The sequence below is a fragment of the Penicillium griseofulvum genome (assembly GCF_001561935.1).
Source record: "Penicillium griseofulvum strain PG3 chromosome Unknown contig_10, whole genome shotgun sequence".
Lineage (NCBI taxonomy): Eukaryota > Fungi > Ascomycota > Eurotiomycetes > Eurotiales > Aspergillaceae > Penicillium > Penicillium griseofulvum.
Window position 1 is genome coordinate 58,419 of NW_024467433.1, and position 19,531 is coordinate 77,949.

General features: G+C 46.8%; 8 protein-coding genes across 8 annotated transcripts; 3 read left to right on the forward strand and 5 right to left on the reverse strand.

Moving 5' to 3' along the window:
* Positions 1 to 60: 60 nt before the first annotated feature.
* On the reverse strand, positions 61 to 578 carry PGRI_082230 (uncharacterized protein; the record flags this gene model as incomplete). Its single annotated transcript, XM_040795937.1, has 2 exons — positions 61 to 246; positions 300 to 578. 2 exons carry the CDS (start codon positions 576 to 578, stop codon positions 61 to 63), a joined length of 465 nt encoding a protein of 154 aa, XP_040650475.1.
* Positions 579 to 1,468: 890 nt separating this feature from the next.
* Positions 1,469 to 2,530, forward strand: PGRI_082240 (uncharacterized protein; the record flags this gene model as incomplete). The annotated part of the gene is made up of 1 exon (XM_040795938.1): positions 1,469 to 2,530. The coding sequence occupies one exon, from the start codon at positions 1,469 to 1,471 to the stop codon at positions 2,528 to 2,530; it is 1,062 nt and encodes a 353-aa protein (XP_040650476.1).
* Positions 2,531 to 3,036: 506 nt separating this feature from the next.
* Positions 3,037 to 6,679, forward strand: PGRI_082250 (Major facilitator superfamily domain, general substrate transporter; the record flags this gene model as incomplete). The annotated part of the gene is made up of 8 exons (XM_040795939.1): positions 3,037 to 3,139; positions 3,196 to 3,771; positions 3,832 to 4,334; positions 4,387 to 4,681; positions 4,963 to 4,977; positions 5,025 to 5,035; positions 5,106 to 5,732; positions 5,801 to 6,679. The coding sequence occupies 8 exons, from the start codon at positions 3,037 to 3,039 to the stop codon at positions 6,677 to 6,679; spliced, it is 3,009 nt and encodes a 1,002-aa protein (XP_040650477.1).
* A 313-nt stretch (positions 6,680 to 6,992) lies between these two features.
* On the forward strand, positions 6,993 to 9,114 carry PGRI_082260 (sugar O-acetyltransferase; the record flags this gene model as incomplete). The annotated part of the gene is made up of 4 exons (XM_040795940.1): positions 6,993 to 7,093; positions 7,141 to 7,377; positions 7,430 to 7,775; positions 8,050 to 9,114. The coding sequence occupies 4 exons, from the start codon at positions 6,993 to 6,995 to the stop codon at positions 9,112 to 9,114; spliced, it is 1,749 nt and encodes a 582-aa protein (XP_040650478.1).
* Positions 9,115 to 9,608: 494 nt separating this feature from the next.
* Positions 9,609 to 10,999, reverse strand: PGRI_082270 (isopenicillin N synthase family dioxygenase; the record flags this gene model as incomplete). The annotated part of the gene is made up of 4 exons (XM_040795941.1): positions 9,609 to 9,901; positions 9,952 to 10,083; positions 10,134 to 10,240; positions 10,302 to 10,999. 4 exons carry the CDS (start codon positions 10,997 to 10,999, stop codon positions 9,609 to 9,611), a joined length of 1,230 nt encoding a protein of 409 aa, XP_040650479.1.
* A 2,302-nt stretch (positions 11,000 to 13,301) lies between these two features.
* PGRI_082280 (Major facilitator superfamily domain, general substrate transporter) lies at positions 13,302 to 14,952 on the reverse strand (the record flags this gene model as incomplete). Its single annotated transcript, XM_040795942.1, has 3 exons — positions 13,302 to 13,898; positions 13,955 to 14,691; positions 14,757 to 14,952. 3 exons carry the CDS (start codon positions 14,950 to 14,952, stop codon positions 13,302 to 13,304), a joined length of 1,530 nt encoding a protein of 509 aa, XP_040650480.1.
* An 878-nt stretch (positions 14,953 to 15,830) lies between these two features.
* Positions 15,831 to 17,791, reverse strand: PGRI_082290 (Major facilitator superfamily domain, general substrate transporter; the record flags this gene model as incomplete). The annotated part of the gene is made up of 6 exons (XM_040795943.1): positions 15,831 to 15,878; positions 15,930 to 16,740; positions 16,789 to 16,929; positions 16,994 to 17,341; positions 17,396 to 17,493; positions 17,558 to 17,791. The coding sequence occupies 6 exons, from the start codon at positions 17,789 to 17,791 to the stop codon at positions 15,831 to 15,833; spliced, it is 1,680 nt and encodes a 559-aa protein (XP_040650481.1).
* Positions 17,792 to 18,291: 500 nt separating this feature from the next.
* On the reverse strand, positions 18,292 to 19,241 carry fpaI (putative methionine aminopeptidase, type I; the record flags this gene model as incomplete). Its single annotated transcript, XM_040795944.1, has 4 exons — positions 18,292 to 18,389; positions 18,471 to 19,017; positions 19,068 to 19,127; positions 19,179 to 19,241. 4 exons carry the CDS (start codon positions 19,239 to 19,241, stop codon positions 18,292 to 18,294), a joined length of 768 nt encoding a protein of 255 aa, XP_040650482.1.
* Between the last annotated feature and the right edge of the window lie 290 nt (positions 19,242 to 19,531).

Below are 19,531 nucleotides of genomic sequence, written 5' to 3' on the forward strand. Positions count from 1 at the left end.
TCCCCTAGAATCGTATGTATGCCTTCAAGTCACATTGTTGTATCGGAAGTATGAGAACCTTCAAATAAGGTGACGGAGCAGAACACGCAGTACCTTGTCCTGTTTGGCGATGTGTCTACCAAAGAATTTATTTGTGGCCTTGGTGTATGCGGCGAGGTCCTCCTTGTTCTTAAAGCGAATTGGAGTGACATCCATATCCCAAAAGTCCAAAAGGTCAACGATATTGACGTGAACCCGAGCCAGTGCCTACGTACACTGGTAAGCATGTGATGTTAACTTAGTTGTGACTAGGATCGTACCTTCTTGCACTGGTTAATCGAGGTGAAGGAACCTTCAATTCCCACCTTCGCGCATAAGCCCTGCCAGGTGGCCAGGCTATTCACACGGCAGCCAATGAGCCGGTCGTACTCCATATTCATACAGGTATTCCAATTCTTCTTCCAAGTCTTGGAGCCTGGCTTCCAGCCTCGGTGTAGGCCAACCAGAACGAAGGCAGCGCTGACTGGGAGGTCAGGGTTCGCGCCCAACTTCCGTAGATGCTGGTTGGGATGCTCGGAGGGAGTGAGTGGAACGCGCATCGCGGTGATCTGACATTGATAACATGGATTAGCCAGGCGAATCAGTAGGAAGTGTAGGTATTTGCCTTCCTTTACCTTGAAGATAAAATGGATAATAAGTGAAGAGAGAGGGAGTGGGAAAATGAGAGGAAGGTGAGAATGGTAGCAAAAGAGTGACAGAGAATAAAGAAAGAGCTGAAGAGAAGGGAAGTGAGAAAGGATTATGAGGAATAAATGAGAAAAAAATCCAGTCTGAAGATTTTGTATTGGCCGGAGAGCAAACGCAATGAAGTAGTCCCAATCCAGCCCTCTGGTATTCACATTTGCATCGCCCTACAATATTACTACAACATCATCATCTATACTAAAGCTATATCTACGATAGAAAACAAAAAATAAGGTCTACTCGATTTTAGAGGTATTAAAAAGAGCCGATGCTGAATTCATAACATTGACCCATAAGTCTCGAATTGGAATTATCACCCAACCGAGCCCTATATGGAAATCCTTCTTCTATCTACTAACTCTGCCTATGAAATCAAAAATTAAAGATGTTGAAAGGGGACCCCTAAAAATGACATCTCAGCATAGCTAGAAAACTACTGAAATGACTACCGAACTGACTCGAAAAGAGGACGTCTAAGCGACGATTCTTATGATCCTTGAATCCTGTACTCGTAAGTAGATAATAAAATGGTCACAATTTGTTATAGGGTACAGAAGCGTTCTTTGAAAATATAGTTATAGAGTAAATCAGGAAGTAAATAGATATTGTATAACTTATGGGAAACTCCAGGGCTGCCTAGATGTTATGGCGGTTACCTAGAAACCGCACACGTCCAGACCCTCAACTATCATGGCACAATATAAAAAGAGCGATCTGGAACTTAGAATTGGTCGCAAATCTCCTAATGGCAGACTCAGATATCCTTAAATCTCTTTCTCTGAATTCCGTCATCTCGACGGCCTCTTCATTCAGTCTCCAGTTTCAAAATGCGGGTTTTCAACCCCACTTGCAACAGCTCAATCAAATCGGAGCCGGGCTACAGGGAGTAGTCTTTGAACAGGTCGGGAAGCCTTTGGCTATGAAAAAGGAAACACCCGGAAACGAAACGCGACGATCGAATCTCCATCATGAGTATTCGTTGCATTGGTATATTTCGACCGCATTTGCGCATTACCACTCCATCAACCGTGAAGTCCACGTTCCGAAACCCTTCCAGTTTATCTCGAGGAAAGAGAACGACGCTTTTTGGGATGAGATCCTACCAAAGACCCCCCGGCCCTACCGCATGCGCGGGGACCTCGTGATGATGGAGCGAATTCTTCCATTACCGAAAGTCGTGCGAAAAGCCTTCATCTCTCAGTTTTACGCACCCGAACAAAATCTCGATAGCACTGAGATCGAAGCCCTCCTTAATCACACTCCAAATAAGCACTGCCTCGCCCGAGTTTACCTTGGCAAGAGAAATGGCACCTTTGACCGCGTAACCCCGCTGAGAAACTTTCCTCTGTATCTTGGTCTGATGGAGCAGGTTGGGATTGATCCTATCCCACTTGCAAGGGCAATGGGCAAAGCATACGCAATCTTGCACTGGGGTGCTGCCGTCAACGGTGATGATGTCGAGTTTGTGCTTGGCACATCGGTCACAGAGGCCCAGGGACCAGAACATGGGCCAGATTTACAGCACCGCACGGTTCAGATGTATCTTCTAGATTTCGGCCAGTGCGAGGTGGTAGACCTGAGTCAAGATCCCGATATTGTTTATCAAGCTTTCAAAGGAGCTATGGTGACAGGGGATAACCAATGGTTTATCCCACATTATTCGAGGAGCCCGACACTGTTCGCGACATTCCGAAAAGGATACATTGAAGCGGGCAATATGATTCTATCAGAGAAACAGCTGAAGAATAAGTACAACATGGAGGACTTCATGCAGGAATACGAGGAGTATGCCGAGGATTTCCTGTAATGATTTTGTTAGGATGACCGGAGAATTGATAGCTCATCTTCTTACCTCTTTCGTAAACCCTTGTTGTTATACATAAACACGTGTAGTATAGATCTTCGGGACGAGCGACGCGACAGGCCGAAACGGGCGATCCGCGATCCGGGGGGCTCTTGGCAAAATGCGGAGAAGCTCTTGGGAGACTGCCAACTCATAGAAGAGATCAGTCGATTTTGTATAGAAAATTTCCAATACTAAATTGTCAAGCATTTGCTATATGGCATCTTGTTGGTTCTTAGGTGTCTGTTGGTGGTTAGAGCCTTAGAGGATGTTTCACATATAAACGTTATGGCGTGCTATGGCGTATACGGCATCAAAGCTTGCGTGCTGTATATGGACTCTTGGATTGTAGATCAGATAATCATCCCTTGCGGAGCTTATATTTAAAATTTTCCAAATGGGCTCCGAGTTCTTTTTAAAGTCCCTCATTCTCTCTTGCTAATCTCTTCTTGAGTACTACGTCGCACAGCATGGGGTTGCCAGGAACCAAGCTCGGGGCTTTCCGGGCATATTTCTTTGGATATTTTGTCTGTACAGCGGGTTTCTTGTTTGGATATGACACTGGGATTGTTGGTGAGTGAAAAAGAAAAGTTCACCTAGTGACCATCGCTGATAGCCTTGGTAAATAGGTGGTATCCTCGAGTTCAAGTCCTACATCGATGATTTTGGCTACAAGGATCAGACAACCGTCAGTGCTGTGATGGTAAGCTTGCAGAATGTAGGCGCATTCCTATCGGCCTTGGCAATCTTCTGGGTGTCAGAACGGTATGGACGAAAGAAAACAGTCCAGGCAGCCATGACTGTGTTCTGCCTCGGTGTGATATTGCAGGTAGTACCTTCACATTCACTAGCCTGTTTCTACATTGGGCGGTTTGTCGCTGGTCTAGGTCTCGGTGCAGGCACTGCGGTCGTTCCAGCATACAATGCCGAGATGGCACCCAAGGAAATCCGAGGCAAGCTAGGGTCAGGAATGCAATGGCTATTCGCACTGGGTGTGATGCTGAGCTACTGGATCGACTATGCCGTGAAGATCACGCTGCCCGCCTCTTCAAAGCAGTGGCAGATTCCCGTTGGTCTCCAGATGGTGCCAGCTGGAGTTCTCGCACTGGGTCTGTGTGCTATGCCCGAAAGTGTACGCTGGTTGGCCAAGAAGGGGCGCTTTGACGAAGCATGGGAAAGTCTAAAATGGATGCGAGCTAGTGAAGGTAAGTAACATATACCCTACAAAGCAATAACGGGATACAGAGCTAATGAGCACTCAATAGGTCCCGAAGTGAAGGCAGAATTCAACGAAATCCGAGTCGGACTTGAGGAGGAATTGCGAGCAACCGAGGGATTCGAGAAGCGCGAACTTCTCGAGCCCGCCAATCGTTACCGACTACTCCTTGCAGTTTTTATGTTCTGTGGTCAGCAATGCACTGGCATGACCGCCCTTGCTTACTTCGGACCTCAGTTCTTCAAACTGCTAGTCGGTAACAACACAAACCAGTCACTTCTTATTACTGGTCTTTTTGGCGCTGAGAAGTTTGTCACTGTTGGCATCTATATCTTGTTCTTTTCCGAAATGTGGGGACGGAAGCCGACCCTTTGGATTTCAGCTCTATTAATGGCTGGTTGCTTCATTATCGTCACAGTTGTCAAGGAAACCACGCCAGAACCAAATGCAAAAGCCACACCAGCCGGTATTGGTATGGTGGCTATGATATTCCTGACTAACTCGATCTACCAATTTAGTTGGGGGCCATTGCCGTGGCCATATACCTCCGAGGTAAGTAATGCTATACCCATATATCACCTGGCAACAACTAATTAGCATGTAGATATTCCCAACACGGATCCGAGAGATTGGAACCTCGGTCGCAGTATCAACACAATGGCTTTTCAACTTCCTTTTCTCCCTAGTGACACGCTACATGATGAATTCCTGGGGGAGTTACGTTTTCCTTTTCTATGCGATCCTGGATATCATCATGGCAATCATTGTCTTCTTTTTTGTTAAAGAGACTAAAGGAAAAAGTCTTGAAGAGATGGAAACTATATTCCACAGCAAAGCTGCATTTGATGTTGATGCTGTCCGACGGGATGCCCTGAAGGATACAGTTGCGGACGAAGTTAGTATACATAACAAGTCTATAGACTCACCCTGAGGGATTATAGATAAACCAATGAACATTTCTACAATAACTACTCCGTACTCCGTCGAGGATTCGAACGTAATAAACACAATGCCATTTAGGCAGATAACCGTTGATTGGCCAATCACAGAGTTCAGGATTCATCTAGTCCGAAAAGGGGCGCGGATACGAGAAAAAGCAAAAAAAAAAACACCTCGTGGCACTTTGTCTTCTATTTATCTCTTTGCATTGTTGAACAATGTGCGGATAACCATATTGCAGATCAATTGGAAATGGGTAAGTGGATAGCTATGACAACGCATGTCTATTACTGACATGTGTAGGTTATTCTGAGGTACAGTTGGAAGGTTTTTTTTTTTTTTTTTTTGCATTAGTAAGACGTATCTGACAGGACAGGGTGGTAGTTCTACTGCCATCTTTGCGGCGTGAGCTTCAACATCGTCTTTCGCCTAAAATCTGGGGAGCTGGATGTGCCTGGTCCTGAAAACCAAAAGACAGATGGGTTTGATTTTACAGATAATGAAGACACATCTCAAGATCTCGACTATAAATCCCAAAAGGATTGTGAGGAAGAGCCATATGAATATGACTCTGATTGCGAATCAACCGATGGCATGAGCCTTGGCGGAGATATGTCTAACAACGAAGACTGCGAAGACAACAGTACTGATGACTCCGATGGTCAAACGTACTACAACTGGGTGTTGCAAACTTTCAACCCGGCGAGCGCCACGAGGGGGGAGTCCCAGCAGAGCGTCGGATACTTTGACAGTCCAATGTCAGGCTACTCGTCCGATGCTATCTCCCCTGAGGAGGCGAGAGGCTGTCGCACTGCCCAGTTCCTCGTGCGCAAAACGGATCCAAGGGATCAATGGCGGGCTGACCAGCTACACGCGGCCTGGGAAATTGATGGAGACTGGTCTTTGTCTGGAATTTGCGACGGAACGCCGTCGCGCGATATATCCTGCCCAATAGTATGCCCTGTACGAAATGGGATAGATTATGTAGAGGCGGACAATGTGAATTTCGATGTAGGTTCATTTCCCTAATGCGTCCATGGACCGCCTCGAGAGCATAACCGGAAGCTGACATCTACCAGCCAGATAGAGAACCGGATGATATAGCCATGCCATTCCATCCGTGGTGCTTTGATATCTTCTGCCGACAGTCCAAAGTCCAATTTCAACGCATTAACGTTGAAGGCCTCATGACCTGGCGTAATGCCGAGTTTGGCTGGGATGATTTCGGCACCTTTCCTCGGGCCAAAGAGGTTAATGATTCACAGGATCAATGGTGGTGCCATGACGATGGTACTGAGTATCTGGTCGCCAATCCCCTTTACGTGCCCGGGCTACCAGAAATTCTTCTCACCGCGGCAAAGAATGAAAGATTGCCTTCCTCGTCCGACCCGTATTCCGAGATTGAGTCATCTCAGCCTGTCGCGAACCGCCCTACTGCATCTCACAAGAGGCAAACCGACAGTCTCTCTTCTCTTCCCGCAGAGATTCGGCTCATCGTCATCGAATACCTAGACTCTAGCGATATCACTAGTCTAAGTATTGCGTCTAGGGCATTCGCTCAACTCCCAAACAGTGTGTGGTACAAACTAGTACGCAAAGAAATGCCTTGGCTGTGGGAGGCCTGGGAAGAATCTGAATGCATACACAACCCTTCGCCCTGGACAATCCTAACAACAGCAGATATCAAGTGTGTAGTCACGGCACGGAGTGCGTATGCCCAGGCCTTGGTTGAAGATTCTTACACACAGCTTGATGCCGAGAAAGCTGCGGAGTCCCGATTTGTTCTGCCGATTATCATTCCGGAGGAAGTGAAATTGCCTAGAGCAACCACCGACTGGCATCGTGTATTTATGCAAATCCGACTCAACTGGGATAAGCTCAAGGGGTTACGAAATCGACAGCGGATTTGGGTGGATGTGGAGGAGGTTGTGAGACGTATTCAGAAGTTTGATCCATAACCCTGGAAATCCTGTTCAGTTGGTCTATAACCTCACCTTGGGGACATGAAGGTTTCAATATTATGTACCAATGATCTATATTTAGAGCTCTACCTACATGAGTAGGTATACTGATAACATCGATAAGCGATAAGCTGGCGATTTTACCCAAATAGGAAGTTCAACTCTCGGCCTGTCCCCACGTCATCGGCGAATTGTCGGTAAATCACCCCACTTGGAGGCGGAGGTCACCCCGGTAGTCCGTTCGTTGTACATATATCTATGATCCTGGTCTATTGTATGATCCCTGTCTTCTCATAATATCTTATTCAAAATGGCTGCTACTGAGAAACGCCCTGAGATCATCGAGCTTGCTCGCGGACTGGCCAGAGTACCCATGTGCGAGGATTATGAGCGTATGGTGTCAGGAATGATGTATGTATCATTCGCAATATACTCAGGATGTATTAATAACAGTTCAGGTACAACCCTATGGTGCCGAAACTTTTAGAGGCCCGGCATCTGTGTCGGGGACTGGCCAGGGACTACAACGAGCTAGACACCAAGACGGTATCATATGAGGAGATTGGTGACAAGCGTCTTGAGCTATTGCGGAAACTCGTTGGCAGAGTTGGAGATGGGACGTTCATCGAGCCACCATTTTTACCAGATTACGGGTGTAATACTGTGATCGGAAAGGATTGTTTCCTCAACTGGAAGTGAGTCTGTCTTTTCCCCCACGTTCCATGGAAATTTACCAACCACTCGCAGCGTTACTATCCTTGACACCAGCCTGGTTGTCATTGGCGACCGTGTACAGATTGGCACTGGAGTCAGTATCATCACTGCTGGCCATGATACTAGCATTCTATCTCGACGCAAGTTTGTTGAGTTTGGACATCCGATCTTCATCGAAGATGACTGCTGGATTGGAAGTAATGTTATCATTCTTCCTGGAGTAAGAATTGGCCAGGGCTGTACAATTGGCGCTGGATCTGTCGTCACCAAGGATATCCCGCCGTTCTCTGTCGCTGTTGGCACTCCTTGTCGCGTGAAGAGGACAGTTCAATCGGCGGAAGAGGAGGAGCAAGATCCTAATAATCAGTACCGTAATCTGGTTCGTGAGGATAAATAGAACTATATTCGGAGTTGATTAGATTCAAAGAATAGAAGCCTTCTTTCCTTTTCTCTCAAAATTGCTATCATGTCTCAAGTGAGGGTGGAATCATACATATCTCGAGTATTGGGATATTACTGAGAGTCGTATAGAAGATCACAGAGATTACTCTTAATATTCTATAGCTGGTATATAAAAGTTGACTGTGTACTATAGTACTCGATACACAGCTACTTCGGATAGAATAAAGTGAATAGTTTAATGAAAGGTGTAGGATTGGAAAGAAGAAATATCAGTTGAATTTCATTATCTCACACACACTTCACATTCGCACACATTCTTTTACTTCTCACTTGCATCTGACCCTCTCTCCTTCAACCCCGTTGTGCACTTCCTTCACTCATCCAATTCCCCGCGTGTGACATTTCACCTTTACAGGCCAATCAGTACGCCTGCAACTATGGCCCCTCCGGCAGACGATACACTATTATTCTCGTCCAGTGATGATGAATCTACCGGGTCATCGGGTGCAATAACGCCTATCAATACTCCATCACCCTCATCCACCGAGGATGAACTGAACGAGTCACTAGCTGCACTATCACTTGCCGATACAGCATCATCCTCATCCAACAACGATGAACCCACCGAGTCACCATCTGAAATGCTGCCTATCCCTCTTTGCCTGAGAAGACCTACCACCGAAGAGGGGACTCGCATCGGCGTCATTATTCCCCGTCCGACGACCCTAGTACCTAGTCCGATACCTGTGTCACACGCCTTTTTACTTTTCAGTACGCGAATCGCGATGTGCGAGCCCATGGATCACCGCAATTTGCAACGCAGTGTGCTCAATATGGAGCTTCTCTACCACTCATGGTCCACCAACCCTGTGGCAACTTACTTGATGACCAACGGTCCTTTCCCAATTGACCACATCCGCTCCGTGTATGAATCCTTCGGTCGAACTCTATCTCCCCAGTTGAACAACGTCCCCGATGAGACACGCAGTGAAGATGATATTGCAAGGATTCGTGACATTATGGCCTATGAGGCGATACGGAGCGCAGCTGATGTCACAGCTGTACTTGATGCGTTGACTTATGACATTGGACTACGTTTCCTCGCAGAGGCAGTGCGCACATTACCAAGATCAGATGAAAGAGCCTCGTACGCTGAAGTTCTCGCGCATTTCCAGGAAGCGACGCTACGACAGGCAGATAGCGAGACAGCGCGGCTTATTGAAAACGATTTTATTACAGCATACAATCGGCCGGTAATAATCAGCACCACCTCCGCGGATATCGTCGAACAGAGGACGCAGTCGACTACAGATTAGCCAGCCACAGCTCACAACAGCAACACGGATGACACCGCCTCAACCAATGATTCCGTGTAATTCAACCCGCCGAGCTGCGCATATGGACAGACGTATCATGGTCTGGCCATTCAGAGGAAGGCGTCTGATTTGTACTCCACACTCCATGCGGATGGCAGAATACGGACTCATCGGATGCATGTCATAACTTCTATGCAGATGGCAGGATGTGGAGGAATGCGCATATTGTCACACAGCCCATTTCTTTTTTCATTTTTTCGTTCTCTAAATTCTGACTAAATGTCATTTATTTAGTTCGTAATGTAGCAAAAGTTTTTACTGGTTGTCCTTCGTTGTATAGATAAAAGTAGTAAAAGATCTGCATCATTGGACGATTTATCTAATCAACTAGCTACTGGAGTACTCGCACGATGAACTCAATGGACAGGGTTGAATCGTCCGTGAGCGAAGATCATTTGTGTTGAATCCTGTATGGTCGACCATCCTGAGATGATTTATCGAGTTCGCACCTCGGGCAGGTCCAGAATCTTCATACGATCTTCTCTAATAATTCGCTCGGATGTAATCCGATCAGGATAGTTCCTCATAAACATGTTTGTGAAGTGGGTTCCGTAGTGGACTTTTTCATCGGGAGGGTTTCCATCATAAAGCTGAGGAATTGGTTTGATCTCAGCTTGGAAGCTGGGCTCATGGAAGTAGGCAAAGGCGTATCGTTCCCGAGTATTGAGGCCAACCTTGTGGGGGGTAGATGGTAGGTAGGAGTTTGTCATGAACTGCATCATATCACCTAAAAAATGTGAGAGTCTTGTGGGACTGGAAGGCAAAGGACAGACAAACCTGGGAAGACCGTGAAGACTCCAGGTACAGGAGGCACATAGTCCCATCGTTCATCATTTTCTTGGAAACCAGCGGCACTCTTCTTCCAATTCTCTAGCTTCTCGTCGTCGAAGGGGCGTCGAATGAATAGACCTTAAGATGATCAGTCAAATATAAACCTAAGGACCCAATGGGAATCTCACCTCCGACATCATCCTGGGCTGCAATGACCAAGAGGCCGTAGTCCGTGTGAGACCCAATGCCGCGACCATCTTTTCCTTTTCCGTTGGTGTTGGTGGTTTGAGGGAATCTAGACGTCAAGGTTAGTATACATTAAGAGCTATTCTTGGATAGAACCCATTTTCCCCTACCTCAAAATACGCAGGTGGTGCCATCCGTCCTGAGTTAGGCCAGTCAGAGTCTTAGGCTCCAGGTTAAGTCCGTATTCAATCAGCCCTAGCAGTCTTTCTCCGCTAGTACCCAAGGAATCCATATACTGCTGTACAGTGGTCTTCATCTCGTTGTCTGTCCAAGGGCAGGGACCGTGGCAAGGCCACTTGGCTTTCACTCGAGGCTCATCGAGAGGAAGATCTTTTGTAACCGTGAAGATCTCTGAATAATCAGCAATACCATCTGTAATTTCCTCTCCAGAGGCAATATAGCCGGCATAGCTCTGACTGTCTATACAAGCCGCCTTTTGTTTAGGGGGCAGAGCAAAAAAGTTTTTACTGGCAGCAAACGCTTTGTCGAAGAGAGCCTGCTGCTTAGGGTCCATTGCAATTTGAAGTATACCATCTTCACGCCACGCGTTGACCAAGTCTTTTCCCATTTGAATGTCTCCGGGACATCCAGTGACCTTCTCAGGCAAGGTGAATGTCTTGAGCTGTCCAACACGAGCAGAGTAATTTGGTGGCATTGTGGCCCCTAAGTCGGTGGGTGTTGAAGCAGTTGCCAGGCCTTTCCTCTGCTGGCGCCCAAGAAGGACTGGGCTGGCATTGCGAACAGAGTTGTGGCCGAATGCGGATGCCGATGGACGCAATGCAATAGAGACACTCCGAAACGAGATCATTTTGTCGAGTTTATTTTGAATCTTTTCAATCAGCCTTAACCTCGAGTTGGTGTTCGATCCACTTACCAAATAGCTATACAAGTGAATAGGAAACCGGTCTGTTCTTCTCAACATCCTACGGGATAGCCCTATACTTATATCTCACCAATAGCTAATAACTAGAGGTGTATGATGTCAAGAACTACATGCAAGACATATGTTCACACCCTCCTTCTTGCTAAGAACTAGTGAAGTCAATCCATCTAGGCCAGCTACATGATCCTGTCTGGGTTAGCTGCGTTGAAGCATTCGTATTAGCCGGAGGCATTTAGGCAATCAAAGACAGTATGGCAGCTTGAGGACATCAGCTCCACTATTGTTCATGTGTAGGGGGCTCAATTTACCTTCCTAATCGGGCAATGTGGTCAGAATGATGGCTTAATACGACATCTAATATGATCCATACAGAAATCATAGTACGTAAATGGCCAGAGGCCAGATTGTAATACATTAGAGGTTTTTAGCAATTTATTCTACCGTGAAATTTCGTTAGACCAATGCCAATTCCTATCCAGGTACCGTGCGATGCTATATATGCACTCTTACGTATAGAGTTCACGTCACCGTAGGCTTACAACACCCACTGACATTCTATAGGATGTTTTAACCTCCTCCTAATTCGACTCATTTAATTTAGTCTGGGTGATCAGTGACCAGTGAATCTAACCCATCTCATCTACAACATATCTGTTCCATTTTTTTCTAGCTTATGTGCTCCGTATTTAGTAGCTGATACAGATTATATAACTTCTATTTTATATAGATAAAATTAAATAGAAGTATTAATTCAAACGGTTCACTCGCATTATTCCTGGATGTAAGTTGACCTCATACTATAAAGTAAACCTTATTTACGAGATGGCCATCTATATAAAACCTAGATTCCCTTAGATCACGTTGCATGTAGGACCTAAAAAAAGGGGGGGCTCATTGTGTGTGTAATAAGTACGGTATGTTTGTTATTGCCCATAAACGGAATCGTTCGCATAGCTCTACTTCTCATAGGATATGGACGTCGATCTAAGCCTGTGACATCTCCAGGGCTCCAGGGATTGGTTACCAGCAGCCAATGGTCCCGATGAAAAGAATAGTCTGAAGCATGAAAGTACTTTCACGCTTTTTATACCTTCTTGGTTATATGAAGGCTATATGGAACTCGAACCAGTAAATAAAGCTGCAGGGAGCATCATTAGGCTTCTTAGTTAAACGCTACGCCCTGATCATGTATTACAAATGTATTGACTGCTTTAGTGCTTAAATGCATAGATGATAGCCGCTGCACATAATCATTTCGATATGTCCTTTAGCCATTGCATAAATTGATTGCATAAATTATTTAGAACCTTTCATACAAATTTATAAAAGGAGGGAGGCCTTACCGCAGTGGTCACACGATGTCCGAATCGGGATGAAGTTGCATGCACAATCATTGACTTCATTCGGCCCTGCAAATTTTCAAAACTGAAGGATGGTTACACAATGGGATGCAATACATTAGTGCCAAGATTATCTGACGCCTCAATGGCTAGGATTACTCCACGGAGAATATTTCATCCTATTAAATGAGTATGTGTGATGCAACTGTTCTAAGCCTCATAAATAGTACCCACATACCCCATGGTACATTGGGCTTGCAGATATAAAACTATACTTTGCGTCATCCCTACGGATTAGGAAGGAGATGTGAGGAACTATGGACTTTGTACCTACAGCACACCACTATGTAGGCCAAGACTGATCCTCAGAATGTGGCGAGCTGTTACCAGCCCATTGGGACCTATGTCATATGCCCCTCTGTGGTAGATGTGCGGCGTCGAATACAGATACTCCCGTCATCCTTCCCCTTTCCCATTTGCTAAAGTATAAAGTACATACATATGAAGGGCAAAAGCGTGCTATGTGCTAATAGCGGTAAGTTTACAGATTAGCCTAAAAGAGAGAGCTCATCTTTAAAATGCGATTCTTGAGCAGCACTCATAAAAATGCGAATGGCCCAGAACCTTGGATAGTTGGAAGTCAGTACCTGGGGAATCTCGGAAACAATTAACGAAGATCTCGGTTGAATATTTTGAAAACCTTGGGTCTGATTTTAGGCTACATCCTTGGTTACCTAAGTAATAATCAGACTTGAGAGAAGGTTAAGAAGGAATATTTCATATATTTGACGTCAATTGAGTTGTAAAGCCCGATCCTGACTATGGATTTCAACATAGACAGATGCAATAAAGTACCAGGGAAGAACCTGGTTCGTATAGTGAAACACTTAAACCAGATACCTGAAACCCTTGCGCATACGCAACGACTCATCTGGGTTGTCAAGGATATCATTCTCAGTCGAACCCCCTCTAGCATTATCGGCAAGCTCACTCTCCTCGAGCTTGTGGTTCAAGCCGAGCAGCATCGAGCGGAAGTACCAGCATCCGCCGACAGTGACACCGAACATGGCCAGCACAATTCCGTAGCTGGAGCGGAACCCATTGTCGGACAGGTCCCAGACGTAGGAACCAGCGACATTTCCTAGCTGACTGAAGGCGTTGATCATGGCAATGGCAACGGCTCGCTTGGCAGGAGGACGTGGGAATGAGGAACTGATCCATGAGTAGAATACAATGAATCCTGCATAGGAACCAGCCTGCAGGAATAATGCGACGTAGCGAGCTGCGACATTGCTAGTGGCCATGCAAATAATGAAACCAACAGTTCCCATGCCAATCGGGCCGATGATGTGCCAGACCTTTTCTTGTGTTTTATCCGCGTGCCATGCGTTAATGACGGAGAAGATACAGGCGAAAACCCAGGGAGGAGCGCTCATCAGCAAAGTCGGAACATAATCGAATCCGAGAGTACCAGTGAGCGTAGGCTATAAAGCGAGTCAGTAAAAATCCCAACTTGATCGATTGATATGAAAATACTTACGAAGAAAGCATTGAAGCTGAGGCCGACCACATAGGCAACAAAAGTAAACATCATCACATAGATCTTGGGGTCGCGTAGGGCAAGGACAAGTCCTCCGAAGGCACCGAGCTCTTCGCCATCGGTGTCAGCCTCGCCGACATCCTCGAGCATGCGAAGTTGGGCAACTTGGCGCTCTTCCTCGGTGAAGCCACGTGCATTGTGCGGCAGATCGGGCAGGACAAAAGCGGCCAGGATGGCAATGAACATAGTCACTGAGCCCTCGATCCAGAAGAGCCAGCGCCACGCCGCATGACCCAAGACGCCTTGCATGTTGGATAGAACACCAGCACCAACGAGTGCAGAGAATGCATTGGAAATGAGGTTACCGCAGAACAGAATAGCGTTCCTGGTAGTCAATTCCCGACGAGTGTACCACTTGGAGAGGATGAGCAGGGCACCGGGCAGGAAGGCTGCCTCGACGAAACCCAGCAGGAAACGGACAGCCACCATATCGCCAAAGTTCTTGGTGTTACCGGACAAGGTGGAGATAACACCCCACAGCAACATGGCAATAGCGATATAGAGTGAGGGCCGTGAGATGCGATTAATGAACATGTTTGAAGGCACCTGCATGATGATGTACCCGACATAGAGGATACTCAGACATGTGGAGTACTCAGTGTTGGTCAGGCTGAGATCTTCCTGTAGGCCTTTGAGACGAGCTGCTGCCATATTGTTGCGATCGAGGTAGTTCATAACTGTCTGGCGTTAGTCACGTGTCCAATGGTATGTGTGAGACGACACTAAAAATGAGTATACTCACTGTAAATCGCCACGAAAAGGCTGCATCGTGCATCCAGCTTACGCTTGAGCGCCTTCTCAACGACTATCCGGCGAGCTGGATCCATCTGAGCCACGCCATTCTGTGGTGAGGCAATGTGTTCGACATTTTCAGTCCGTTCCTTCTCAGCTTCGACCTCTATCCGGTCACGATTTTCTCTTGAGATATCGTCCGCCATTGTGTGTGTGATATTGAGCAGGAACAAATAATCCGGGGATCAGACAAGAGCAGATTCTTCAGTATTTAAAAAAATAAAAAAACGCATCTCATGGACTTCCCCGGTATGGTACCCCCACGCCCAGAATGATACATTGTAGTTACGCGGGGGGGTATACGTGGGGCCGAGTCGGCATCTGAATGTGAATCTTGGAACAGAATAACAAGGGTTTCGACCTCAGGAGACTCGAGTTCACCCAATAATATTCTTATCCATGAGAGAATATGTGGGGATCCCCGGATATAAATGGGGTCAATTGATGAGGAAGGAATCTGATAGGATATGCCTTAAGGAGAGGGAATTTGAGAGGGGAAAGTTCACCCCGTTGTTGCATCGGCACGGGAACCTTGTTAGGGGGCAGTCACGGGATCACGGACACGGCTCCCGAACTTCACTGGCTCGGGAGACAACAAAAGACCGAAAATCCCCACAAAAGATCAAAGACAAACGGAAGAAACCGGCCAACGAAAAGAAGGGACCGAAGCTAGAAAAAGCCAGGCAAGCCGATATCCACACCGTATCGGCACGGCATACGGCCAATCGCCTACAAGCTCCCCCGCCCTCTCCGCAGTTTATGTTTTTCTCCCTTTTCTCCTTTTTCTCACCGAAGTCATTAATGAGATCATGTCCCCGGAAAGCCATTGCAATTAGAGTCCAAAAGAACGTGGGGAAAAAAGTTAAACACAAATGTACGGTGTACGAATGTATGGGGTACGGAGTACAATATTGTCTATTATACCGGGGAATACAAGTCTGGAGTATCACGGACGTCATCCGAGGAAAAACCTGAAAAAGCTTGACAAATAGATTCTTGACCTTCTATCCACTCGAGACTTTTTTTACACACCAAGCTCAACCCGGCATTCACCCGGCACCCCACGCTCGGTCTGCCGATATTTTACCGGTCCCCCCCCCAAAATGTAACATCAGTGGCTTACATGAGGTAGATGGACACCAGTAGCTTCGGCCTGCTCCGTCAGCTCAATTTCCTCCATGTGGTCATCCTCATGCCACCCTTCCCGGTCATCCTTGACCAGCCGGACAAAGCACACGTCAAGTATAAGCGCTATAGCACTAATGGCAACACCGAAGAAAAGTGCCGCTCGGTACCCCATAATTTGGCTACCCGAGCGGCGGGCAATTTGCACTTCGATAGTAGATGCGAAACCCAGTCCCAGACTGTTGCCGTATAAGTTCAATGTGCCAATGACAGACCCGGCAATCCCTTGTTGATTTCGACGGACGGAGTTACTAGCAATGATTTGGCCAGCTGTGTACACAAAGTCTGGGCAGAATGAGAAGAGGATCACGGAAGGGAAGATCTGGGCCCAGTAGGATTGGTGGATTGGTACGGTCGCCATGAGCGCATTGGAAATTAAGATCGTCACTGTCCCAATGGCCAGAATCCATTGTGCTGCCATTCGCGGGATCATCCATGCTGCGAGACATGCTGCGCCCGTGGCACAGATCACAAATGGTGTCCAGCCTACGGCAAATTGAAGGGGCGACCAGTGCCAGACCTTTTGGAGCCATAAGACCTGGTACCAAATCAAGGTTCCTACGGCCATATAATTAAGAAGCACGACAAAGAGCAGCATGAGGAAGGATGGGGCTTTGAAGATGTCGAGTGGCATGATGGGCTCGGCGGCATACTTCTTTTCCCAGAGCAGAAAACCTCCGAACAAGATGATTGAGCTGATCAAGAGAACAATTTCATAGGGGGTTGACCACCCGACACTCGGTGCTTGACTATGGAAATGTTAATATGCAATGCATGGGTTGCTATCAACCACTTACTTCCAAACGAAGTTGAATAAGATCAACGAGCTTGTTCCAAGAGCCGATCCAATACAGTCGATCTTTCCATGTCGATCAACCGGTGGTTCTCGCGGACTCAACCCCCAAAGAGGAGTGAATGTGATAGCACCAAGGCATGCACTTTGTCAACAAGGCATTATCAGTACTGACTTCTGGTCCAGGTCCATCGAATGTTATCACCTACATGAAGATGAAGAACCACTTCCATTCTGTGCGTTGTAAAAAAGCACCCAAGAACAAGGCCCCAAAATATCCTCCAACTGGTGCGGACGCACCAAAGAGACCCAAACTGAGATTTCGCACGCGACCGGGGGGATTGGTACTGGAGATCATAGCCACCGCGTTAGGCATGATAAGCGCACCTCCAAGACCAGCTAAAGCCCGCACCGTGACAAAAGCGAAGAAATTGTTACAAAAGGCGTTAGCTAGAGTGCAGATGGTGAGCCAGGCACCCCCGGCTAAGACGAGTTCTCGATGGCCATAAACATCTCCCAATCGACCACTAACCAACACAAATGTACCTTGGGTTAGACTATCTTTATGTTAGCGCAATGGCAGATTGTAGATCTCTGGATCTGTGTCTTACGCATAGCTAGCAGCAATCCACGAGGCGTAGGATTCTTTAACCCCCAACGATTCACTCAAGGCACTTCCTCCAGCAATGCCTGCAAAATTAACTGTCATCTACTGTTGTTAGTATTAGAAGATTCGCAATTTTTCCAAAGAAATTCAATGATTAGGACAGTACCTGTACAACATTAGCTAGAATAAGCAATGCAGTAATGACCACTCGACGCGATTTAGTTGTCCTACTGGGCAGCGTCCGTTCAAAGACAGGTTGACCATCTCTAGGCGCCAAGTTGTCTACAGTAACCTGCGTGTCTAGAGCATGTCCGGCTGATGTGGGGGTCAAGTTCAACTCGCGGGGTACGGACGATACGACTGGCTTGATACCATGGCCAATAGCATGTAGGAGGGACATGATGTGAGAGCAATAGGGAAGGATGTGTTTTATTCTTCTTGAAACTAAGCCGATGGGAAGATTCTGAGTAGATTAAATAGACACGGACCGGAGTTCAACTGATCAGTGAACGCCGTTTGAGTCATTCTCTACACGATATGAAAGGTCACAATCCAGACTGGATGTCTCTGCAATCCTGATTGATCAGCTTCGCCGTAGATGTGCGGAAATGCGGAAAATGCGGAAATTTCGGATACCATATTCCTGCCCATACGTGGACATCGAATATGTTGGAGATCAATTCTTACAGACGCTACATATTAGTTGTAAACTTGATGGACCATTGAGATGCGTTTCGATATCAGGTCGAGAAATAGAAAGGTCTGTATATTTGTTTCTATGACTTGCGTCTACTTCGCTACAAATCGTTAGTCCTTTGTATCATTGCGGGGCGTAAGCGAAGCAATGAAAGAAACATAAGCCCTAGGGATGAACCGAATACGAGGTGCACGTACAAGGTACTATGATTTCGTTGCATTTCCGTTTGCAACTTCAGGTATGGGAATCGGGCCTCCTGGAGAGTTCTCCAGTCTCGCCGTCAAAACCTCGACGCCTGTTTCTGTGACAAGCATAGTATGTTCTAGCGATTTTTGAGTTAGTATCTAGAGTCGACGAGTGGCCCCTGGAGGACTATACGTACCAAATTGTGCTGTCCGTTTACCATCCACCGTAACATTTGTCCAGTCATCTGGCCAATACACTTCTCGGTTGGCGCCCAAAGCTAGGATAGGTTCAATCGTGAATGTCATCCCTGGTTTACATGTTCCCACGGCCTTGTTCTTCGCGTAGTGGGGAATCCAAGGAGGAGGGTGGAATTCCGTGTTGATACCGTGGCCGCCCCAAGTCTTGACAACGACAAGTCCCCTAGAGGCTGCGTGCTTCTCAATGATCTTACCAAACTCTCGGAACGGTACACCTGGTTTGATTATCTCAATAGCCATGTCCAACGCCTGTCGTGTCGTTTCAATAAGTCGGATTGAGTCCGGATCCGCTTTGGCCTTGTCACCAACGTAGTAGGTCTCGTTCAAGTCGGCATGATATCCGCCGTGGTACAGAGAAATATCGAGGTTCAGAATGTCACCATCGAGAAGAACCCGCTGATCGGGGATTCCATGGCATACAACCTCATTCGGAGATGTACATAATGACTTGGGAAAGTTGTTGTAGTTAAGCGGAGAAGGGTACGCCTGCCTTACGCTTTAGCCGAAAACTCAACATAAAACTGAAGCTCACTCACCTCTCTCTCGACACAAGCATTGTGGCAGATTTCATCCAAGTAATCTGTGGTCACGCCAGGCTTCATCGCCGCAGCAGTTATGTCGAGTACTTCGCGAGCCAGCCTGCATACCTTGCGCATAGCCTCCTGACCCTTTGCATCCAAAATGTCAATTTTCGTCCTGCTCAGGCGCATCTCGCGCTTCGGAATGCCAGTCACGGCCCAGTCAGGGTGCTTGATTGTTTTAGGAACAGGTCGTCGCGGAGAGAGTGGGTATACCGGTCTAACGGAGCCAGTGTATTGGTATGTTGGAAAGGGATTGTAAAATTGGACAGCTATATTGCGATTAGAAAACAAAGTCATGAATGACTGGTGCATGCCACCTGGATGAGACGGCTACCATTTTGTGTCTTGTGTATCGCCTTGTGTGTGGTCTAGATACGATCAATATTAGATTATCTGGTAGATGGTCCACGAGGATGTGA